This window comes from Ciona robusta, chromosome 3 (genome assembly GCF_009617815.1).
Source record: "Ciona robusta chromosome 3, ASM961781v2".
Classification (NCBI taxonomy): Eukaryota; Metazoa; Chordata; class Ascidiacea; order Phlebobranchia; family Cionidae; genus Ciona; species Ciona robusta.
Genome location: NC_143237.1, coordinates 2,937,889 through 2,959,448, shown reverse-complemented (window position 1 = coordinate 2,959,448; position 21,560 = coordinate 2,937,889). Strand labels below are relative to the sequence as shown.

Sequence of the window (21,560 nt, the reverse complement as noted above, 5' to 3'; positions counted from 1 at the left end):
GCTGTCCCATCTTACCCCATAGTAGTATAATACGATGTTCGAAGATTACGTCTACATTTATCACGATAATAAAATAATAAATTACGAGTACGCTTGATGTATGTTAGAAGTGCTACAAGGTACTAAACAGGTGGGCTTCTAAGTTTCAAATTTGTACATTCAACACCTTCGCTTCGCAGACCTTTTCCAATCTATTAATAGTAATCTGGTATTTTACATTGAGTAAGAATCTGTGCAGTCAATGCGTCAACTTGACGCAAAATCCGAAACTTCAGCAGAGTTTAACATGGATGGGATCAATGTTCTGCTTCATAGATTCGCATATATCAAGTTATAAACACCACTTTGTTGGATTTACAGTAAGGTCGACTTAGCGAGCTCCCTGCTGCACTACTGAAGCCTCGCTTCTCCAATTTTCGATTTCCTCTTCGAATGCATCGTTTTCATGAAATGACGTCGATGATGAAATGTGACGTGTTGAGGGCCGTGATGACCTGTTTAAAGTACATATTATTATATAAAAAATGCACCTTGTTTTATCATCACGGGGGAGGCAACGATAATAATTACAACACGGGGGTTTTGTTTTGCACGTCTCGTTTGGGGATTTTTTTTATTGTAGGGCTGACAATTTGGATAAAACCACCCATTCAAAATATATCTAAAGTAATGCGGGTTTGGAAATGAGATGTACCCATGTGTGGTGAATCCATATTTTAGCTTTATCTAAGATTGTTAAATTGTGTTATATCTTAGCTCTGTTAGTCTTCAAAACTTTTGCTGAATGAATGAGTGTAACTTACTTTATCCTTGCGTGGCCAAAAAACAACAGTCGTTATAACACGGGTGTTCATACACCTCGTGCCAGCTTACGAGTTACCAAGTATGTTACTTTGTGGGAGATTGATGAGTGTTCCAAATGATAATGGTCCAAATATAGCTTCAACCATTTTTCCAAAATCATCCAAGTTTCTACATTATCTCTACCTTTTCCCATATGACTTTTCCCAACCCCTTACATACAATGTTACTTACTGAGTTGTCCTGGTTGTTGGGATTGCATATGTTGAGATTCTGCGTGCTTGTTCAGATATGGCAGACCTAGTAAACTTCTGACGAACCACATACAGCAAGAACAGGAAGAAACCTGGGAATGTGTTTTCAAATTAATACACGTTGTGGGTAGATTGGTTACTATGCCTGCCTTTAACCATAGAGGTTATGCGTTCAAGACTTGCCACTGCTACCATTGTTGGCATATGTGTTCTCGGGTAAAACACTTAACAGTAATTGCTCCAATCTAGTGGCCATTAATGGGTTGTCCAAATTGTCAGCCATACATACTTTAGACCAAGGACACATTCACAATGGTAGCAATGATAAAATGTTGGACCCATACCCATTATTCGACTGTGTTAGTATTATTATGTGCATATCAAATGAAACTATGTTACATATCTTGTGTTCCCCAACCTTGTAATGAGTTAAACACAGTGAATAAAACGGAGAAAGCAAAACTTGCATCCCCATTTCCTGGAATGATGACGAAACCAAAGATCCATGTTAATCCAAGCGTGACAAACAAAGTTAACGAGAAAAGCAAATTTTTTTGTAAATCTTTCGACTTGCCAGCCTGAAAAGTAAAGCATTATGTTTAATAAAAACAGCAAAGTTGATATTGTCTGTATCCAAAATTAGCTTTTAAAGAATGAAGAGAAGAAAATCAACAGCAAAACGACAGTCTTTAAAACATGTTATGGATAAAGGGTGTTGGGAAAAGCATCAGTTATAAAGTGTGGCTGTTGAACCCAAGATTAGATAAACCAATAATTAAAAAATGATATTTGATACAAGTTTTAACTTACCATAAAGTTTGGTCGTTTTGCACAGGTCACTTTATAAGTTAGGAAGACATACAACATCAGATTTACACCAAGTGTTATGCCTGCTGGTATAAGAACAGCATACAACACTAGCCCTGGTTGAATGTAACACCTGGTGGAAAAGTTTGTTAAACTTATTTATGAAATATTAACACAACATTGTCTCAATTTTACCCTGGTTTGAACTAAAATACATAAAATAAAAATTAAAACAAAATATAAAAAAAAGTTTCTTACTCTCCATCTGTTCTCTTGTACATATCAATGTTAAAGATTGTGGTGAACATGATAACCAACGCTGGTAGCAACCAACCCCACAAACATGAAGCAATCATGAACCAGTTACCAAATAACTTTCCTCGAGTTTTAAATGGCTGGAAAAAAATAGTTACAAATGGTTAAGGGGGCAAACAAACAAAAATGAAAATTTGTATATGAATCTTCAGATCACATTTGAGCATTTCTGTCACTACACAAATTTTGATTTGTTTTATTGGTATGCCCTTTTAAGGTTTTATGAAAGTATTAACTCAACGCACAATTGTGCTGGGTGGTATTTGTACTGAATAAAAACACATAAGGCCACTTGTTTATCCTTGCATGCTGTGGGCTTACGAGTTACCATGTGATTTTTGGAGCAGTTAGCTCAAGCTCAAAGTGTCTTGCCCAAAAACACCTTTTAAAAATTGTGGCAGCTTCATGATATAAACGGAGTATTCTCTAGTTAACAGAGGAGCATTCTAACCATAATAGCAGAGTGTTGGTATACACGTATTTTAAAAAGTGTACAATTATCTAAACTACTGCCATATAGGCTACAACAAATAAGTCTGTACAAAGAACTGCTGAAATATTCAATAAAAAGTTTGTTAATTAAAATATATGGCATGTCTGTCCGCTAGGTGCAGCGACCATGCTTATTTTCCTCTAATTAAATGTAAATATGTTTTTAACTGCAAGCGTGTTTTAACAACTGTTGTTTTGTCGCTATATCCTGTCTTTTCGTTTAAAATATTTCTAAATCTTCGCTACCGTAATTGAAGAGACAAATCAAAGTTAATATTAACTACCTTCTGCAATATAAAGTACCAGAAAAAAATAATGCGAACCAGAAAATCTTGTGGTTAGAATAATAATGATAACAATAACATCAACAAAGTTTCAAAATATTTAAACTAATTTCAGAACTTTATTATTATGAAAAATTGTAGCAAAACTTACATAGATGATAATAGAAGCAATGCTGAAACCTTCCACCATCATCCAAGTGAAAACACTCATCATGGAGAAGTAGGTAAGCACTGACACAGCAAGGCATGATGTCATCGATGATGTCACAATCTCTTGCTCGCTCACAATGAGGAAAATATCAAGAAGAAGAATCGCAGTCGCGAGATTGGCAAGAAGAATAGCCCCCTTCTTACGACCTTTAAGACGTGTTTTTCTGTATGAAAATCGAGAAATATTTTAAGTGTTTGAGTTTAAACTATAGGGGCTTTTTATTACAAATGAATTTAAAACGTTTTCAGTCTTTGTCAATGCCGTTAAAGTACTTAAAAAATAAAAAAATGATTTTGCCCAGCTTAGCAAAGTTGATTTAATATCATATATTCTCAACCTACAGTTTTCAAATGGCAACACTGAAATATAATAAAGTGGCAACACTGTAAACTCACGGAACAAAGATGAAGATGAGAATGAGGAGGAGACAAGAGGCACCGGAGATGGAACAACCAACCACAGTCAAGATATCAAGAACATGTGAATTACTGATGCTGGTATCATCTCCAGGCAACTGTTGGTAAATAATTTGGTAATAAACAACAGTCTACATGGTGTGTATGTGTGATAACTTGGTACATTAGGTTTTGATGCTAGTGTTATAAATATAAGTAATAAATCTGTGTGGCTGAACCCACAGTCTAAAACTAGACGTTTAATACACTGTGGGTGTATAACCATTCTGAAAATTTTAGACATACCGTTTTTGCAATCATGCCTAATTCGATTAAAATACACTAAATTGACACTTACGTTTAAAGTGTACATATATTAAAATTTAAGGCAAAATTTGATAGCAAATAGGCTATTATTGTTGGAAAACCCTAAAAACCTTATTATGATTTCACACTTGATTCGATAACTACAATAAAGCAATGTTGTTTTGAAATATTTCAGTTTACTATTGCATGACATTGATCATAATGTATGAATACCTTATTCATGGTCAAATTATCTTAAATGATGATTAACTAAAACAACAGATACATAGATTATTAACTACAGGGTACTTCAAATTGTTTACTCACAAACAAAGTTGCAAAGTTGGTGAGATGGTTAAATGTACAAGTCAACGTGGTGTTTGAGGAATTGGTGATTACAGAACCCACATCTGACCAAGTAAGTGTCACTTCATCCCAATAAACACAAACACTTCTACCTGCAATCAAACCCTGCAGAGAAACAAATAAAATAATGCAATAGCGTCAAGATCGTATTAGCAGAATCTTTTTTACCACCTGACAAAAAAACAAAGCTCCTGACTATTTTCGTTAAATGAAAATGTAAACTATGCATCTACATATCATAATATTATACTTCTAAAAGAGGTGTCCTGCCTCTCTGACAGTATAACACAGTTTTTAGAATGTGTCCAGACTAAAAAAGAGGCCAGTCGCACTATAATACCAGTTTATCAAGATTGCGGCAAGCGACGGGGTAATTAAAGCATGAATAACCTAACCACGGTCAATTGCCTACACGTCCAATAATTAAGGCGTTTCATCAAACTAAGTGTGCAAAAAAATGTCATAACTTCAAAGCACTGCTAACTATATTTGTAGTAGTTACCGTAGTGGTTCCAAAACCCAATTCAACAGGTGGATCAAGGTTATTCAAAGGTCCATTTGCATTGACCACAGTAGCCGACAACACAGCATCAGAATTAACAGTGACATTGTTAAACATAGTAAACGTACTCGAAGAATTGGAACGGAACAATTTGTCATCTGGAAACGCAACAAAACTGATGCGACGATCTGAAATTAAAAAATTTAATTGTGATTTTAACAAAACGCATTATAATATTGGTTGAAAGGCATCAATAACCAGCAATAATGTTGTTTCAACAAAAAAAGTACTAATATTAAAAGTCTAAACTTGTGTGTGTAGAAGAGAAACTCCTTCGGTCTAAACTACAACTAACATAAAGCCTTTCCCTCAATGTTTAGGGTAATTTTGTAAGCAAAATAATAAGTAAATAATCTTTAAGCGGCTCATCTGGTATAAACATAGTGTATTACTGTTTCGTCTGCTATCCGGCAAGACTTGAAGTGAAGTAAAAAAATATTTACATTATGCCTGGTAGCCGAAGTAACAGAAAAAATAAGGAATTTGTAATGTTTTAACTAAATCAATACAATACATACACAGGGCATACCCGCAAGATTGCTTATTGCTGATCTAGGAATGGTGATAAATGAATTCATTGTAGTATTAGGAGCCGCAAGATATGTAGAAAGTTGGTCTGATCTGAATCCAACTTGATTTTGAATTGATAAAGGTGTTACTCCATAACCTATACCCATGTTTGCAGCTGCAATGAATAATACAGATTTATTTAAACAAGTCAGTAATATTTAAAACAAGCCAGATATATGCAAATTTCAACACACCAGAATGCTAGCCAAGGGATTTCTGCCGGACATATACAAGTTGGATAAATATTTAAAATCACTGAAATTTCAGCAGTTGCAAAACATTTTAAATCCAGATTACAATGAATGTCTTTGTTATCTGGAAAAACTTAGAGTTTCGTAACCTCTGGTATTAGAAATCCAGCCCTGATGTTAGTTTAACTTAATGTGTTCTGTTTTACCTTACCCCCACATTACGAGTTACCACGTATGTAGTTTTGTGTGTGATTATTTATGTTGGATTTTTTTCTTTATTTTTTACCATGTATAGTTTTTAGTTTAAACAACCACTGGGTTGGAGTAATTGGAGTTAATAGTCTTGTCCAAGGAAATACACACTCGCAAAGCATCACCAAGCCTTGAACCCATTACCTCTGGGCTGGAGGCAGGCGCGCTAACCACTTTGCCATGGCTCCGAATTGTTAATTTTAACATTTCAATAATTAGTCTACAACAACCGGCCGTGGCAAAGTGGTTAGCGGCCTGCCTGTAACCCGGAGGTAATGGGTTGAAGGCCTGTCGCTGCTACCATTGTGGGCGTATGTGTGCTTGGGCCAGACAATTAACGGCAATTGCTCCAACCCAGTGGTCACTAATGGGTTGTCCAAATTATCAGCCATGCATAAAAATAAAAAAAATAATTACCCACAAAGTAAAATACATGGTAACTCGTAATCTAGCACGAGGTGTATTAACACCCGTGTTATAACGACTGTCGTTTTCCAGCCTTGCGAGGATAAAGTAAGTTACATTCATTAAAAACTGACTAAAATATGTATCAGCAACAGTGTTTACAAATGGTGCCAAAGCTTACCTTGTTCAGTAGGTTGTACAACAGCAATGGCAACACTGCCGCTTACTTCTGTATATTCCTCTCCCTCATCCACTTCCACCTTCTCACCAACTGAATCCAATGTTGCCAGGATCCTGAACCACAATAAGTGTTAGTGTGTGTGTATGATACCATTGTGGGTATATGTGTCCTTGGGCAAGACACTTAGCAGCAATTTTTTCAACCTAGTGGTCACTAATGGGTTTTCTAAATTGTCACTTATACAAAAAAAAACATTCACCAACAAGTTAGCACGAGGTGTATGAAATAGAACACTCATGTTATAACAACTGTCGTTTTCCTGCCAGGCGAGGATAAAGCAAGTTACATTTATTCCGTTTATTCACAATGTTATGTAATACATGACACTCACTCTTGGGTTTGACCGCTCTGTTGTAACTGATCTTCAGGAACTTCAAGTAAATTTCCAACAGTTGCGACAACTGAACTCGATGTCTTTAAATGAAAATTTAATCAAGAAATTAAACATAAGATGGCATAGATTTATATACAACACATGTGCGGGATGGTTTAACTTTATGAAACCTACAAATCTCATGGAGATTGTAGGTAAAAGTGTCTTTACTAAAGACTAAGTACAAATAGATTAGGAGGAAAACATTAAATTAATATAATGACTCACGGGTTGTGAAAAGTCTGTAAAAAATGAGGAAATAGTAATTTGCAAATGTCGTGAAAAAAACTGAAAAGCTGTCAACCTTTATGTTAACTGCTGTAACAACCTGTCAATCAAGAGATAATGACCAATGCGTTTGTAACTTCACTATGTAATTTTTGTTATCTTTTTTGTAATGATGACAAAAAAAATGATGCAGTAAATTTTTTTGTCATCATTTTTGTATAAAAATTGGAGTAATACATTTTAATGTTACTAATTCTCCCTTACCTCTGGAGTAAGTGTAGTTGTGTTGACAATCTCTGTCAGAGCTTCAGATGTCTGAGTGACATCCGTTGTTGTAAGATCCGCTGAAACTGATGTGATGACTTCAAGATCGTTCGCCACTTGTTGGCGCTGCTCAGGAGTATTTATTGGACTATCACGAACATCATTCCAGATGTTCTGATAATTAAACAGGCGTTAATTTTTGAAAACGTAGAATTCTCTGAAAAATGTCAATATAATATAACAGGTATTTTTAAAATTACCATTATCCTTTAATATTTAAAAAAAAATACCATTATCCTTTCATAATAAAAAAATATTTAAAAACACATTTAAAAAATAATATGGCTTAATAGCATTGTTTCAATGAAATTAACTACTTTCCAAGGTATTATTACCTCAAGAGTAACACTACAACTTGTAAGCCAAGTAGGTGTTGCCCAGGTTCCATTTAAATAACATCTTCTGTTACCATATGGTTTTCCAGCTGGAAAATATTATAAATTTTAAGAATCTTATAAAAAAATTCGAATTTTTTTTAATTAAACATGATCTTATAAATTTCAAGAATCTTATAAAAAAAATTCTAAATTTTTTTAATTAAACATGATCTTATAAATTTCAAGAATCTTATAAAAAAAATTCAGATTTTTTTTAATTAAACATGATCTTATAAATTTCAATGACTGAAAGGAGTCTAATTAGCGAGTAAATAACATTTATAATCTAAATTGTTTATTAATAAAAGTTAATGAGTTGTATAATACAGTGATGTATTTGTTGTGATGGCGTATAGAGTACACTTTATATTATCATAACATTAGATAAAAATTAAACTATAACCTAATTAAAATAACTTACACAATATTGCTATGGTCGTGTAGCGGTTAGGTGTGCTCCGAGCACAGATGTTTAGAATATATAATAATCTAAATTTCACTTAATGTATAAAGACTGCCTGTTGTGTAAAGTTGCCAGTTGGACGGGAATCAATATTTTCCTTTGAATAATATAACAACACTGGCGCACAACAATGCATTATTATTATATTAAATATCTGTACTGTGCTTGAAGCACACCCAACCGCTACAGTGGCCAACTTTATTTTTGTTAGTGTGACTCTTTGCAATTTATAATATATTTTTATCTTATAATATTTTTAATCAAATTATAATATATATATGTGTCTTTTTAATAAAGCTATGCTCTCTTTTCTAGTAGGCCCGACTATTTACTTGAAAAGATTACATGAATGAATGAATGAATGAGTGTAACTTACTTTATCCTCGCGTGGCCGAAAAACGACAGTCGTTATCACACGGGTTTAACACCTCGTGCCAGCTTACGAGTTACCATGTATGTTACTTTGTAGGTAATTTTTTTTTTGGATTTTTTTTTATGTATTTCTGATAATTTAGACAACCCATTAGTAACCACTGGGTTGGAGCAATTGCCGTTAAGTGTCTTGCCCAAGGACACATACGCCCACAATGGTAGCAGCATCGAGCCTTGAACCCATTACCTCTGGGTTACAGGCAGGCGCGCTAACCACTATACCACGGCGCCGGGATAACATTACATAACACAAGAATATATAAGTTTTATGAAGAAGATAGCAGCTTTACATAGATAAGAAATTAAATAAACTGCTCCTGAAATGGAGGTTTATGTTTTAAATCAACACTAAAGTCTAATATTCCTAGTTCCCCTATATTAGTACTTACCATTTGAAGAATTAACTGGGCACTTGTTGTTAGAGATAGCAGTAAAACCTGCTTGCGTAGCTGGGAAGGTCACATTAGTAGAGTTGTCAAAGGGGTAGAGTAATGTCTCCTCATCACAGACAACTATAAAGTGAATTAAAATGTTTTAATGATACCAGAACTATAAATTGTGTAAAAATACAAACAGCTCTTAAATTCTTTTAATAAACCAATTCCTATGTGTTTTACTATAATAATCAAACAGTAAGAATGACATAAAATATATAGAATGACCGCTGGGGTATTCTGCAGTTACTGTAAAACTGAATGTTATATGACCGTTTCTGGTTTAAGTACTTAATGTATTTTATTGGTCTATAAAGTAGGTACACTGCGAACCAGGCACTGGAATTTTATTCAAGGCCCAGACATAATGAAAATGTATATATAGTTTAACGGCTGTAACTTCTACCACGAATTTTTCACACATTTTGTTTCACAACTTGACGTACTTGACAAAAAGGAATTTCTAGTTTACAGTAAATTGCTGCAAACAACAAGAATGTAAATGTAGCAGTTGGATTTAAGTAGAAATATAATTAATTGTTCATGCACTTGGTACCCATTAGGAGGTTTTTAATTTTTTTACAACAACAAAAAATAGCAGTAGTACATCAGACTAGCATATTATAAGGCATAAAAAACACAACCACTTAGAAATCTGCCTTTCTTACTTTGTTTTCTTTTTATCAACGCGCACGTAAGTACAAAAATAAATAAGTTCGGCCTAAAAATAACTTTAAACCAAATATTTTCACCTGGTTGACATCCAAGTGCTGATGGTATCTTAGGTATGTATCCAGCAATACATTGACAAACACATTCAGCTGTTGTGGAGGGTCGGCTACAGGGACCATCACAACCATCACATGTTGATAGACATGATGCTGGTAAAAGTTAACAAGTTTAAGAAAAAATGTTTACTTGAAATATTCAAAACTAAAGCTTAAGTAAATTACAAACGACCAACAAAAGCATCATCTCAGCACATAGTGGTCAAAACGCTTGACTATTAAACAGTGAAACTTAAAGAAGAAAAGTGGAAATTTAAACATAATATTAGAATATTGTGAGACACAAAATCTTATATCCTAAACTCATTTTTTCGTGTTTTTTTAAAGAAAGGATCTTCTGCTACAATTAACATGAGATTTTATTAAAACTAAGTTTTTTTTTCTGCCATGCTTTGTAAGGCATAACAATTTTGATAAAATCTATGTCTATATTTTTTAGGGTAGCAGTAACAGCTGAGTATTATGATTTATTTGTATTAATAAATTTTAAAAAAATTGTTTAAATTTTTTTGACTTTTTTCTTGGAAAATATTGAAAAATGAGTTCACCTGGTGTAGTTGTTACAACTGGTCTCAGTGTGGTGACCTCAACTGATATTGAAACAATAAAATTTAGCTTCTGATACAAATAATTTAATTGGATTTTATTAAACTAAGCTTTTTTTCTGCCATCCTTTGTAAAGTATAACAATTTTGATAAATCTATGTAGATATTTTTAGTGTAGCAATAACAGCCCAATAAAATAATTTATTTGTATTAACAAATTTTAACGATTTTTGGCTTAATAATTAACCTTTTTCTTGAAAATTAAAATATAATCCCACCTGATGTAGTTGTTACAACTGGTTTTGGCGTGGTGACCTCAACTGATATTAAAACAATAAAAGTTAGAGATTGGTTTTATAAAAAAATATTTATGTGAACATAGAATACACTAGTTGATGCTCATTTGTTGAGGTATGTAGTTGTTTCTGCATTGTTTTGTTTAAAATACATTTTAACAAAACTTAAAAATAACCACATCATAACTATTTGCTTACCAAATGCGGTAGCTTTATTTGAATGAATGAATGAATCTTACTTTATCCTACAGTCGTTATAACACAGGTGTTCATATGCCTCGTTCCAGCTTACGAGTTACCATGTATGTTACTTTGTAGGTGATTATTTTTTGGGGATTTGTGTTATATATTGCTGATAATTTGGAAAGCCCATTAGTGACCACTAGGTTGGAGCAACTGCCGTTAAGTGTCTTGCCCAAAGACACATACGCCCACAATGGTAGCAGCGACGAGGCTTGAACCAATAATTATATATATTATGTATCTAACTCATTACCTTTGGGTTACAGACAGGCGCGCTAACCACTTTGCCACGGCACCATTTTTGATAGTTGTATTTTAGTAGTAGTTAGTATATTAGCTTTGGTGTTTGTCATTGTTTATAAAATAGCTTTTATTTAGTACAAAAATGTTGTTGAGAATTTTTGCAAAATCATTTTTTTATTTTAATGGTAGTGAAGTAGTATTATCAAATCAATGTGTGGTCGGCTCTGCTGTTGTTTCTGGAATATTTAGTTTAAATTTTAATACAAAAAAATATCAGTTTTTAAAATTACCTTTAAAACTTGGTATTTTTGCTCACCTATTGTGGTTGTTTCATTTAATGGTAGTGAAGTAGTAATATCAGATCCAGGTGTGGTCGGCTCTGCTGTTGTTTCTGAAATATTTAATTCAAATTTAATACAGTTTTGGGTAAACCAAATCATATTAAAAATTGGTATTTTTGGTCACCTATTGTGGTTGTTTCATTTAATGGTAGTGAAGTAGTATTAGCAGATCCAGGTGTGGTCGGCTCTGCTGTTGTTTCTGAAATATTTTTGTTTATTTTTAAAAAGACTATTTTTTAATTAAAAAAAATTAAACTAAGTAATAATGGAAATTGAAAAACCTCTGTCTGTCGTGGTTTCACCCGAACCCAATTCTAAAACAAAAAAAAACAATAAAGATTTGAGGTTGATAACTATAGTGTTTTTGAATGTTTATATTCTGAAACAGCAAATATTAAGAAGCATAACCCTAGATAACTCATAGTTTAAGTAGAATTCAGTTGAAATTTTATCATACAACAATAGTAGCATGATATTATTTTACCCAAGCCCTAAAAATGTTACAAACTGTCCAACTTAAGAATAGAATTTAGATTTCTGCTCACCTGCTGTAGTTGTTTCAGCTGTTGTGGGCGAATCTGTTATTTTGGAGAGAGAAATAAATTAGGTGAAATTTTCAGTTTTGTAGTATTGTGGGGTAAGCTGTGACACCTTTAGAGCATAATATCCAAATATCCTGATCGTGCTTTAAAGAATTACCAATGGTTTATGGGAATTGTGAGGATATGGTTTTATAATTCTTTGAATGTTTTTTGTTTACTACAACATGGAACGTGTAAATACACTAAAAGGGCACGTCATCTTTGCCCACCATACTTTATATATAAAATAATCAAAAAGACAAACCTGTTACTGTAGTAGTTTCACCTGAACCTGAAGCTGAAACAATTATATTATGTGTTAGACTTTATGGAATTTAAACACGATCAACTGTAAATGTGTTTAAATATCATTGGTCTGAAGAATATATGTAATATGTGATCTGATTAATTTTAACATTAATTTTGGTTAATAAATGTATAAAAAGACATGTTAGTCTTACATGACAATGACTACTGGTATAAAAGGGACAATATAACATGAAACATGCGGTATTGATGGCAAAGGCCAATCTACAAAAGATTACAAAATGTTTCACTGATAAAAAACACAAACTTACACTCAAATAAATCCAGTATTTCTCGCCGGAACCTTACTTCTGAAAAATAACATAACATATCGCTTTTTAAGTATTTATAATGAATAGCATCAATAGTTAAAACAATAAGATAACTTTTAAAAATATATATAAAAATGAACATAACAATAAAAAGGCAAAATCTTATATAAATCAAGAATGAATGAAATTAAATTTTATCCTTCAGGGCTGGGCAACATTGCACATGCGTATCTAATTTCATACACCCTGTTAACTACAAGATACAACATTTGTAAATTTGTAGGTGATAACATTTTTGGGGTTTTTGTTTTATGTATGACTGAGAATTTGGACAACCCGTATTAACGGTTGGGTAAAGGCAATTGTCCATAAGTGTCCATGGAAACTTATTCAAACCAGTTTTGAGCTTTAAACCAATATACTTTGAAATACAGATAGAAATCTAGTAACCAATCCACAAAACTTACGCTCATTGTTTCTTCTGCGATCGTTGACAGAATCCCATTGCATATAACCTGATAACGCAAGAAGATTTAAATCATTTAATGTCACACATTCTGACAAATAGAAATTTTAACAAGGCAGCATTATACATCAATTAATTTTTTATATGTACAGAATTTAACATGTAAGTTTGCCTATCAGTTGAACTGTAAAATAATCAATAACAAGCAACAGCACAGAAATACATCAATATATGGTAATTAAAGTACCTACCTATGTTTTCTACTGGAAATATAGAGCTGGTGTAATCTAAATTGAGGAAAAGAATAGATAATTAAAATAATTTTTTCTGAATCTGAGAATAAACTGTTAAAATAATTTTATTTTAAAATTTCAATAACGCATATATATATATTGTAAATCACATCTTTACAAAATGGCCGCACAATTTTTCGGAATCACTGCACAGTAACGAGAAATCTACACTCCATTAAATTTACAGCTTAACAAATATGTACCACCTTGTAAATGTTCATTGTGTTCTCCTAAGTCAATGTTACTTTCAATAGCGATAACTGTAATAAAATGTCAGAATTTATTACAACTCTAGTTTTTGATTATTTTTACTGCCAACTGTTTAGTATTAAACATTTTAATTTAAATATAACAAAAAGAATAAAGAAAACTTACTTTTAATTTCTTTTGTTTCTGTTTCTTTCGCTTTTGTAATTTCTTCTCTTTTTACTTAAAAGAAGTTTAAATAATTAAAATTAGGTAAATTAGTAACATTTTTTTACTGTGTATGTATGATTAAAAACAGTTTGTAATACAGTATAAAAATAATACAGTTCATGACTGTTTGGGAATTTCAAAAAATGAACAAAACATGAAGTAGTAAACACATGAATCATTAAAGTGATCTTTGAACCTAGTACATTGATATGTACAATGCCTAACAACAGGTGCCGGTTATAACTGTAGGGAAACTGTACAGTTTTGATGATGAACAATAAATGTGTGGTGTGATTTTGATTTTTATGAAACACTTTTAAATGCATTTAGATGGTAAATAGCAGTTAATGTTGAGTAGTAATATATTGCGCATGTTTCTGACTGAAACACTTTGCTATTACATATACACAGATCCGCATATGGTGATAAAACATATAGACTGCAACGTCTCTTTTTAAAAAAACGTTATGATAAACAAGCATAAGCCTACCTGGAGTGCTCACTATGTGAGTTGCATTCCTGTAATCTAAAAATAGAAAAAAATATTAACGAGAAATGATTAAACGTAATTATGATAGTACCTGGTTGAGATGGAATCTTACGTTCAGTTGACTCATCTGAAAATAAATTTAGTAAAATATATTTTAAAAAAAAATCTATTTTTAATTTAGTAAAAATATATTTAAAATTAAATAACAAATATATATTTAGAAAATAAATTTAATAAAATATATTTAAAAAAATAAAATTTACTTTGTTTCATTTTATTTTGATTAAACATATACCACCATAGGTGTTGGCTTGGAACAAAGGAATAATATATTACATAACAGTCGCTATTTATTTCATTGTCATAAATCAATTTTATTTGGTTAATATATTTGCTTTGCTCAAATATTTTTCAAAACTAAAGGCTACATTTTTTTCGATAAGTCATCAGTGTATCAATATAGGACAATTTCATTTCCAAACAATTCAATTTTGAATGCTTTCTTATATTTTCTTATGATTATCGTTCTTATATCTACATCGCTTTATTTAATGTAACAAAACACTTTCGTTTTTAAATCTATATTTAGATACGGAAATCAAAGTAATTAAATGCAAATTAAAAACGGAATGAAATATAAAAGTTTGGTTTATCGAATATTGGTAAATAAACCAAAATGACTATTTCTTACCTATTTCTATATTCAAATCTTGCAAGGCTACAAAATTAAAAAAAATTATTAAGATTTTGTAATAATGCAAAAATAGGTGTTTTTGCAGCAACACATTTTGAATTTTTATGTTTTCTATATTTGTTATTATGTTTTCATTTTTTTATATACTTGGATTAATTATGGAAAATACAATTTTGATCCTAAAAATAGCATTGGGCATAGAGTAATAATAACCCTTGTTTCATACAATTTTTATGAACTACTATATTTCTTACAGTTTGTAATTGAACCAACAATTTTTGTAAGTGCTTCTTTCACTTCAGATTCCTGAATCAGACCAACGCCTGGATATCTGGAAAAAGGCAAATATTGGATTAAAGATGTTTGAAGACCAAGTAGCCTACCCAGTTCATTTAGCAAACAATATTTGACTTTGAACAAGCAAGCAAACATAAGTAAGGAAACTTTTACAGACGAACAATAGAGCGGTATTTACTCAAGTTTAATATTGTAACAAAAGTTGTTTCAGAAAATCAATTTTTTACCTCTATTAACCAACATATCCGCCTACAATGTAAAAAATGCACCAAAGCAATAAAAGGTGTGGTGACGATACATTACGTAATACATCCCGCATTTTGTTTAGGTTACAATATACCAACTTTCACTCAATACCTGGACAACAAGAAATATCCAACCAATGTTCTCCTGATTCTTCCACTGAACACAATCGTGTTTGTCAAGTAATAAGTGTTTTCGAATGTGACATCATAATGGCTGTCTATTGCTTCTGAATGCCAGTCCTGCAGCATAATTAACAATTTATCTCTTCTTCAAAACGATAGTGAAGATTATAAACAAAGAAAAAAAATTAACAGCAAACAAATAACTAAATCAGTCAAACAAAAATGGGGTGTTTTATCATTAAACATGTTTTTTTTTATATGTTTCCTCTACTGTCAAGTATCTTAAAAAACTAAAGATTTATGCAACTAATTTATTTTCATACCTTTGGGTTTGAAACTTGAAAATAAACTTCACATATACTTGGATGTATTCTGTCATATAAATGTGTGACATCATATGTGACATTAGAACCCATAACATCAAAGCAACCATGATATTCTGTGTATGATTCATTTCCATATACGTTTGCAAAGCTAGTGACCTGAGTTTGCAAACAATATGATTAGATCCATGCTTGCATTGTGGTAACTGTTATCACTCTAACACCGATAAGCTTTTCATGCAGTATGACAAACAATCAAACATGCTTGCTTTTCAATCGTGATCATTTTAAAATTAGATAATACAAACTTGGTATTTAGTGTGTCAACTGATGTATAGTACACCTTGTAAATGTTTTGAATTACACACCTTAAAAAAACTAAATTTATTTACAATATGGGAAACTTAAACTTAATCAACAATTTACACTAATCATGTTTAAATACTCATATTAGCAATATTTCATAATATATCTGTTTACTCAATTCATACATATAAAAAACGGAACCAATTTTTATTTATGAATTTATTTATGGCTACAGACTGTAGCCTACAGTTTTGGTGTTACTACCAACATAAGGCAAAGCAACAAGGTAAATCAAATCAATATTGGATGTCACATTAGTGAAAATTGTGTAGGGCAGTGTGTTGGTAACAAATGCATTAGTAACATAGAGACCATAATTAATCATTTATGGTCTTAGTACTTGGATAAATATTCCATAAACATTAAAGCATTTAAAATCAAATATCCTGTTTGTAGTTTTATACCAACTCAGCTTTATATTAAAAGACCAACCTTCATTGAATAAACATTATAATCAGGATTGTCAATCCACATCAAGGCAATGAATGGATGAGTTGCTCTGCTACCAACACAGAACTCAGGGTAGCTAAGATTCAAAATAGGTAATTAGTTAGAGAATTATCAATGTAATAGTTGTTCAGTATAGCTAAATGTACTAAACATATATATGATTCATAATTTGAACAAAAACAGTATGACAACATTTGTGAAATATAAATCAGTTGATCTTAATTCAATATTGAACACGTGATAATGAGACATTTATTACCCTGCGCCATGATATTGTTTATCAATTTTCTATAAAAATGTGATAAATTGTTTTATATTGGCAATTTATTACCAGTGAAACAAAATGAAAGTGATTTACTTTCCACATGAAAAGACATAAGGGTTGGCTGGGTCGCTATGGAAATAAATGAATAATATAGAATAAAATATTTTACCATTTATTTTGGTTGTAAAATAATATTCTCTGGGTGTTGTAAATGTCTTCAGAAGAAACAATCTGTAAAAGTAAAATACATTTATTTTTGAAAAACTTAGTTTGTTTGGGCTAAATAAAAGTAAACAAATAAAGTGAGATTAAAAATTTCACTAGTTTTTTAATGGGTGTAATATTCATATGTGCCAATATTATGCGAAATGAATTCATTTATATGAATTAAAGTAGACTGTTGGTGTTTGATGAAATTTACATGTTACCAAGTTTTACAAGTTACGAATATTAACCACTAATATCGAAAGTGGTTTCGCGGACGCGCAAGTCGTTCATCATTATGAGAGCACTCCATAAATACCCGCATACTTAGCAACAAATACAAAAGCAACTTTACTTTGTTTCCCCACGTCTCGTAAACAGCATTATCACTAGAACTGGATAAACCATTTTCACTATGTGGAAAAACCAAATGTGCGACATTATCTCTTATCTCTGGAGCAGTTTCTTCTTCAAACACTCGCAACAACGACGTGACGTAATCAGAGCCAGTGGACGATATTTCTGCAACTAAAAATGGGTAAGGCGTTATTCGTATGCATTGGTTGCGTACAGTATAATACTATAATATAAACCATTTCGTTAAATTAATTGTACTTTGAACTTTTTGTAAAGTCAACCGTAAGTAAATGGATTGCGAAATATTACAGCACAAATTAACGTGTTTATTTCAGATGGTGGCTGTTTAATATATATTTTCAGGACTAATTTCAGATTACTTTTTTACTTTAGTTAAAAGAGAAGGGTGGGGAGATAGGACACTTTTTCATTCTATTTTATCTTCCCATTTGGTAGTAAATAAAGAAAATTCAAAGAAATATAAAACCGTATTCTCACGACTCCCTTGGATCTTTGTTTTTTATGTTTAAAAAAAGATCGAGATATTTATATATTATGTGCTCAAGGTGTCTCGTCTCTCTCCACCCTACTTATATTTAAAAATCGAAAGATAATTCTTGCCACGTTGTTAATAAGTAGACATACGAATCGTATAAATGATTAACTAACTAGACACAAAACTTAACTCAATTTCGAAAAGATTAATGTGTCTTATGCAACTAAAATTAATGATCAACACTAGCAAACAATATTTACAAAATAAATTTCGTACCGGTACGTCACAATTAAACAACTAGAAATGCTACACGAAATGAAAGAATATTTATCCAAACCTTTGCTAAAGGAACGGACGGTTGGGACGATAAGATTATGTATGTCTGTCGTTTTTAATGGTTCTGCAGCGGATCTGTATAATTGAAATAAATAAATTAAGTCTTTGTTTTTTATCAAACTATATACAAAAAAAAGAATTATTGAATTTCACTCACTTCGATATTGGAATATAAACGAGCAGAGTGTCTTTTGGTTTCCCGCTTATTCTAGCTACATTTAAACTGAACGAATCGTTGTCACTTTTAGCTTCAACAACAAATTCGTAATCCGGTGTTTCGCTCTGATCAAAATTTCAAACATGTTATTTAGTACCGTGGGGTAAGATGGGACACCTTTAACACATAAAATAACAACGGTCTATATGGCAGTCTTCAGGATGCAGTTTTATAATTCTTTAAATGTTCTTTGTTAACTACCGAATAGGACGAGAGAACAGAATGAAAAAGGTGTCCCATCTCCCCCCAACCTACTATATCACAAATAACTGACGCCGAGTATAGAATATAAAGAATGCAAATAATTTCGCGATACCACTGACTCAGCAGTGGTCCTGGTGACGTTCAAGGTATTATAGATATTTGCACATTGCATTAATGGACCCAAAGGTTAACACAGGCGCATTATGTCATTACCAATAACGTCATCTTACTTTCTCTATCGTAAAGTAAATCTCACAAACGGTTGGATTGAAGTCGCTGTAGTACTCTATGACGTAATAATGGACTTTTGTTCGGTCAACAATAAGAACGCCGCTGTGTGTGATTGAATAGCCGCTCGCCAACGCGGTCGGGTAGCCGGATACCTGAATATGACGAAATAATGCAACTAACTAAATGAACATTTTACAAAAAAACTGCAAAACATAAAATATATTTTTTTTGAAAAACAAACAAATTAAAATGTCGTAAAGACAGGGGAATTCTGGAATCGTACACTGTTTGCCAAAGCAGAACTACGGGCAATTTATTTCTTTACCAATCTGCTACATTGGAAATAAATGTGTAAATAAACCTTGCGTAATTTGATTTCTAGTTAGTGCGAGACGCTCGTATAACATTTTTAGTTTTAAAAACTAGAACCCAAAAAAGGGGAAAAAAATATTTTTGGGATGGTGTGTAAGTTAACCTAAACAATTGAAACCGTTTTTAAATTCTCGGCCTTCTTCAAACACGCATTAAGTTTGTTTTAAAATCTATCTTTTATTAACTGACCTCTAGGATTTTATTAACTGACCTGCAGTCTGTAGTTGTGAAATTCGTCGTCTTGATTATCTATGGCCATCAATGCAATAAATGGATATGTAGATTTGCTCCCAAAAGCATAGTTCGGGTAACTGTAAAAAAGAGAATATATAGTACTGTGGGGTAAGATACCGTTAGCACCTAAGTCCAATATTTCATCATCTTATTTTTTAACAATGTTTCATTATCTTATTATTTTAAAAAATTAAACGGGAAAAAAAAAGAAAAATGTCCTATCTTGCCCCTCCTTTTAATAGGTGAAAATTTATACATATTTTAACACGACCGTTTATTGAATGGTGTTCATTGTTTACTATCAAATAGCAAATAAAATGAAAAGGTGTCTCATATTCCCCCACGCTACTAAACCATATATGGTTAAAATAATAAAATCATTAAAAACCTGTAAACCCGTCCGTATTCCATTGCTCCATTTAAATTTACCTCCGAAAATGATACCTAGAGAAGAAAAACAACACACTGCGAGGGGAGGAGAAAATAAAAGGAAAAAGTGTCACACTTCCCCCACCCTACTATACCAATTAAATTAGACCCAATGTAAAATTATATTTTACATCCGCCAATTATTGTTTTGTTCATGACAATACCTTATTATACTGTTAACATTGTGTATATTAGTTTATTATATGCTTGAGTATTATATGCGTTACATAGACCCACCTTGTTACTTTGAAAAGTCAAATGTAATCCGTCGTACATTGAATGACCTCCTGTTTTAACGTAATACCCAGTTCCATCGTATGGGTATTCATAAAACGTATTCCCCAAGTCCGTTTGCACCGCAGCGTCCAGCGCTGTTTCAAGGACTCTCCCAAATTCATACTTGCCTTTATAGAAATACTTAATGCATAGCAATATGGGGTAAGATGGGTTGCAGTCAGCACCAAAATCCCATATTTCCTAATGATGTTTTTTTAATTCAACACCGTGTTTTACAGTCGTGGGAAATAGTTATAGAATTCAGTATAAATATTTTTGTCCACTAACCAATGAGACGAGAAAGAGAATGATGAAAACAAGTCCCATCTTGCCCCACCTTACTATATTTATATTTTGTATAGTAAAAAACAGTTTAACAAGCTTACCTTGTATTCCTTGGATGACACCGACCAACAAAATTATACATACTTTGATATCCATGATTTTTTTATTAAACTATTTATTTTCGCAGATATTTCCGAAATACTAAAGTTTTATATGTATATGTTTAAATACAACCGACTGATGCTATAAGAGTATCCTGCAACTAAAATATAAAAAAAAAATTCAAAAGAAAAAAATATAAATGATTTGATTTTTTTGCTATAGTGGGGTGGGGGAAGATGGGACACCTTTAGCACAAAATATATAAATATCCTGATATTGTTTTAAACATTTAACAACGGTTTATGAAAGTCGCGAGGACAAGGTTTTATAATTCTTTGAATGTTTTCTGTTTACTCTCAAAATGTACGAGAAAATAGAATGAAAAGTGTCCCATCTTCCCCCATCCTACTATATATATATTGTATAAGTGACTCCATTCATTTAGAATGACTAAGAACCCTCACGTTACTTATATGTACCCCCTATATTGACATGTCGTTTCGAATAGCCAACAAAGTTAATGACCATAAGCACGTAGGCGTCATATGATATGGACAAACTCCTTAGTTGTATTTGTTTACCATTTTGTTGGTAAAATTGCGTATACAATTAAAGATTTAACGACAAACATGCATAGCTTTTTTAAATATGGAACGCGTCATTTTGCGTGTCATCCCTGCGCTTGTGAA

The 21,560-nt window shown here is 32.0% G+C and overlaps 1 protein-coding gene and 2 long non-coding RNA genes across 8 annotated transcripts; 2 read left to right on the top strand and 1 right to left on the bottom strand.

Moving 5' to 3' along the window:
- Nucleotides 1–37: 37 nt before the first annotated feature.
- On the bottom strand, nucleotides 38–21,031 carry LOC149737808 (adhesion G protein-coupled receptor G7-like). Of its 6 annotated transcripts, none has more exons than XM_089875256.1 (44): nucleotides 20,871–21,031; nucleotides 20,446–20,612; nucleotides 20,168–20,223; nucleotides 19,757–19,856; nucleotides 19,173–19,325; nucleotides 18,679–18,803; nucleotides 18,523–18,596; nucleotides 17,652–17,860; nucleotides 17,298–17,359; nucleotides 16,846–16,939; nucleotides 16,048–16,206; nucleotides 15,714–15,841; nucleotides 15,314–15,390; nucleotides 15,057–15,083; nucleotides 14,457–14,492; nucleotides 14,366–14,401; nucleotides 13,834–13,887; nucleotides 13,665–13,718; nucleotides 13,417–13,452; nucleotides 13,167–13,214; nucleotides 12,700–12,738; nucleotides 12,387–12,419; nucleotides 12,086–12,118; nucleotides 11,822–11,854; nucleotides 11,665–11,739; nucleotides 11,516–11,590; nucleotides 10,696–10,737; nucleotides 10,420–10,461; nucleotides 9,836–9,964; nucleotides 9,039–9,161; nucleotides 7,713–7,801; nucleotides 7,318–7,491; nucleotides 6,784–6,866; nucleotides 6,393–6,505; nucleotides 5,323–5,478; nucleotides 4,734–4,921; nucleotides 4,193–4,336; nucleotides 3,560–3,678; nucleotides 3,105–3,327; nucleotides 2,121–2,257; nucleotides 1,866–1,995; nucleotides 1,474–1,633; nucleotides 1,036–1,147; nucleotides 38–494 (listed from the first exon to the last, which is right to left on the bottom strand). In XM_089875256.1, exons 1-44 carry the CDS (start codon nucleotides 20,923–20,925, stop codon nucleotides 371–373), a joined length of 4,326 nt encoding a protein of 1,441 aa, XP_089731382.1. In that variant the 5' UTR covers nucleotides 20,926–21,031; the 3' UTR covers nucleotides 38–370. The 6 variants fall into 6 exon arrangements, with proteins under 6 accessions (XP_089731382.1, XP_089731385.1, XP_089731387.1 ...); XM_089875259.1 differs by having other exon boundaries at nucleotides 17,688–17,860; nucleotides 20,871–21,030; XM_089875261.1 differs by lacking the exon at nucleotides 10,420–10,461.
- Nucleotides 3,068–3,678, top strand: LOC149737810 (uncharacterized). Its single transcript, XR_016384673.1, has 2 exons — nucleotides 3,068–3,177; nucleotides 3,508–3,678. It is a non-coding gene; the product is annotated as an uncharacterized LOC149737810 (long non-coding RNA).
- On the top strand, nucleotides 9,828–15,819 carry LOC149737809 (uncharacterized). Its single transcript, XR_016384670.1, has 3 exons — nucleotides 9,828–9,967; nucleotides 15,362–15,493; nucleotides 15,685–15,819. It is a non-coding gene; the product is annotated as an uncharacterized LOC149737809 (long non-coding RNA).
- Nucleotides 21,032–21,560: the final 529 nt, after the last annotated feature.

Bases quoted from the DNA above. Each gene is read 5' to 3' on its own strand.
- LOC149737808 (XM_089875256.1), bottom strand. From the start codon at position 20,925: ATGGATATCAAAGTATGTATAATTTTGTTGGTCGGTGTCATCCAAGGA. The intron at 15,391-15,713 runs GTATTGAGTGAA...GCCTTTTTCCAG, and splicing joins GGATATTTCTTGTTGTCCAG to ATATCCAGGCGTTGGTCTGA. The intron at 4,337-4,733 runs GTAACTACTACA...GTTTCTCTGCAG, and splicing joins TGGGTTTTGGAACCACTACG to GGTTTGATTGCAGGTAGAAG.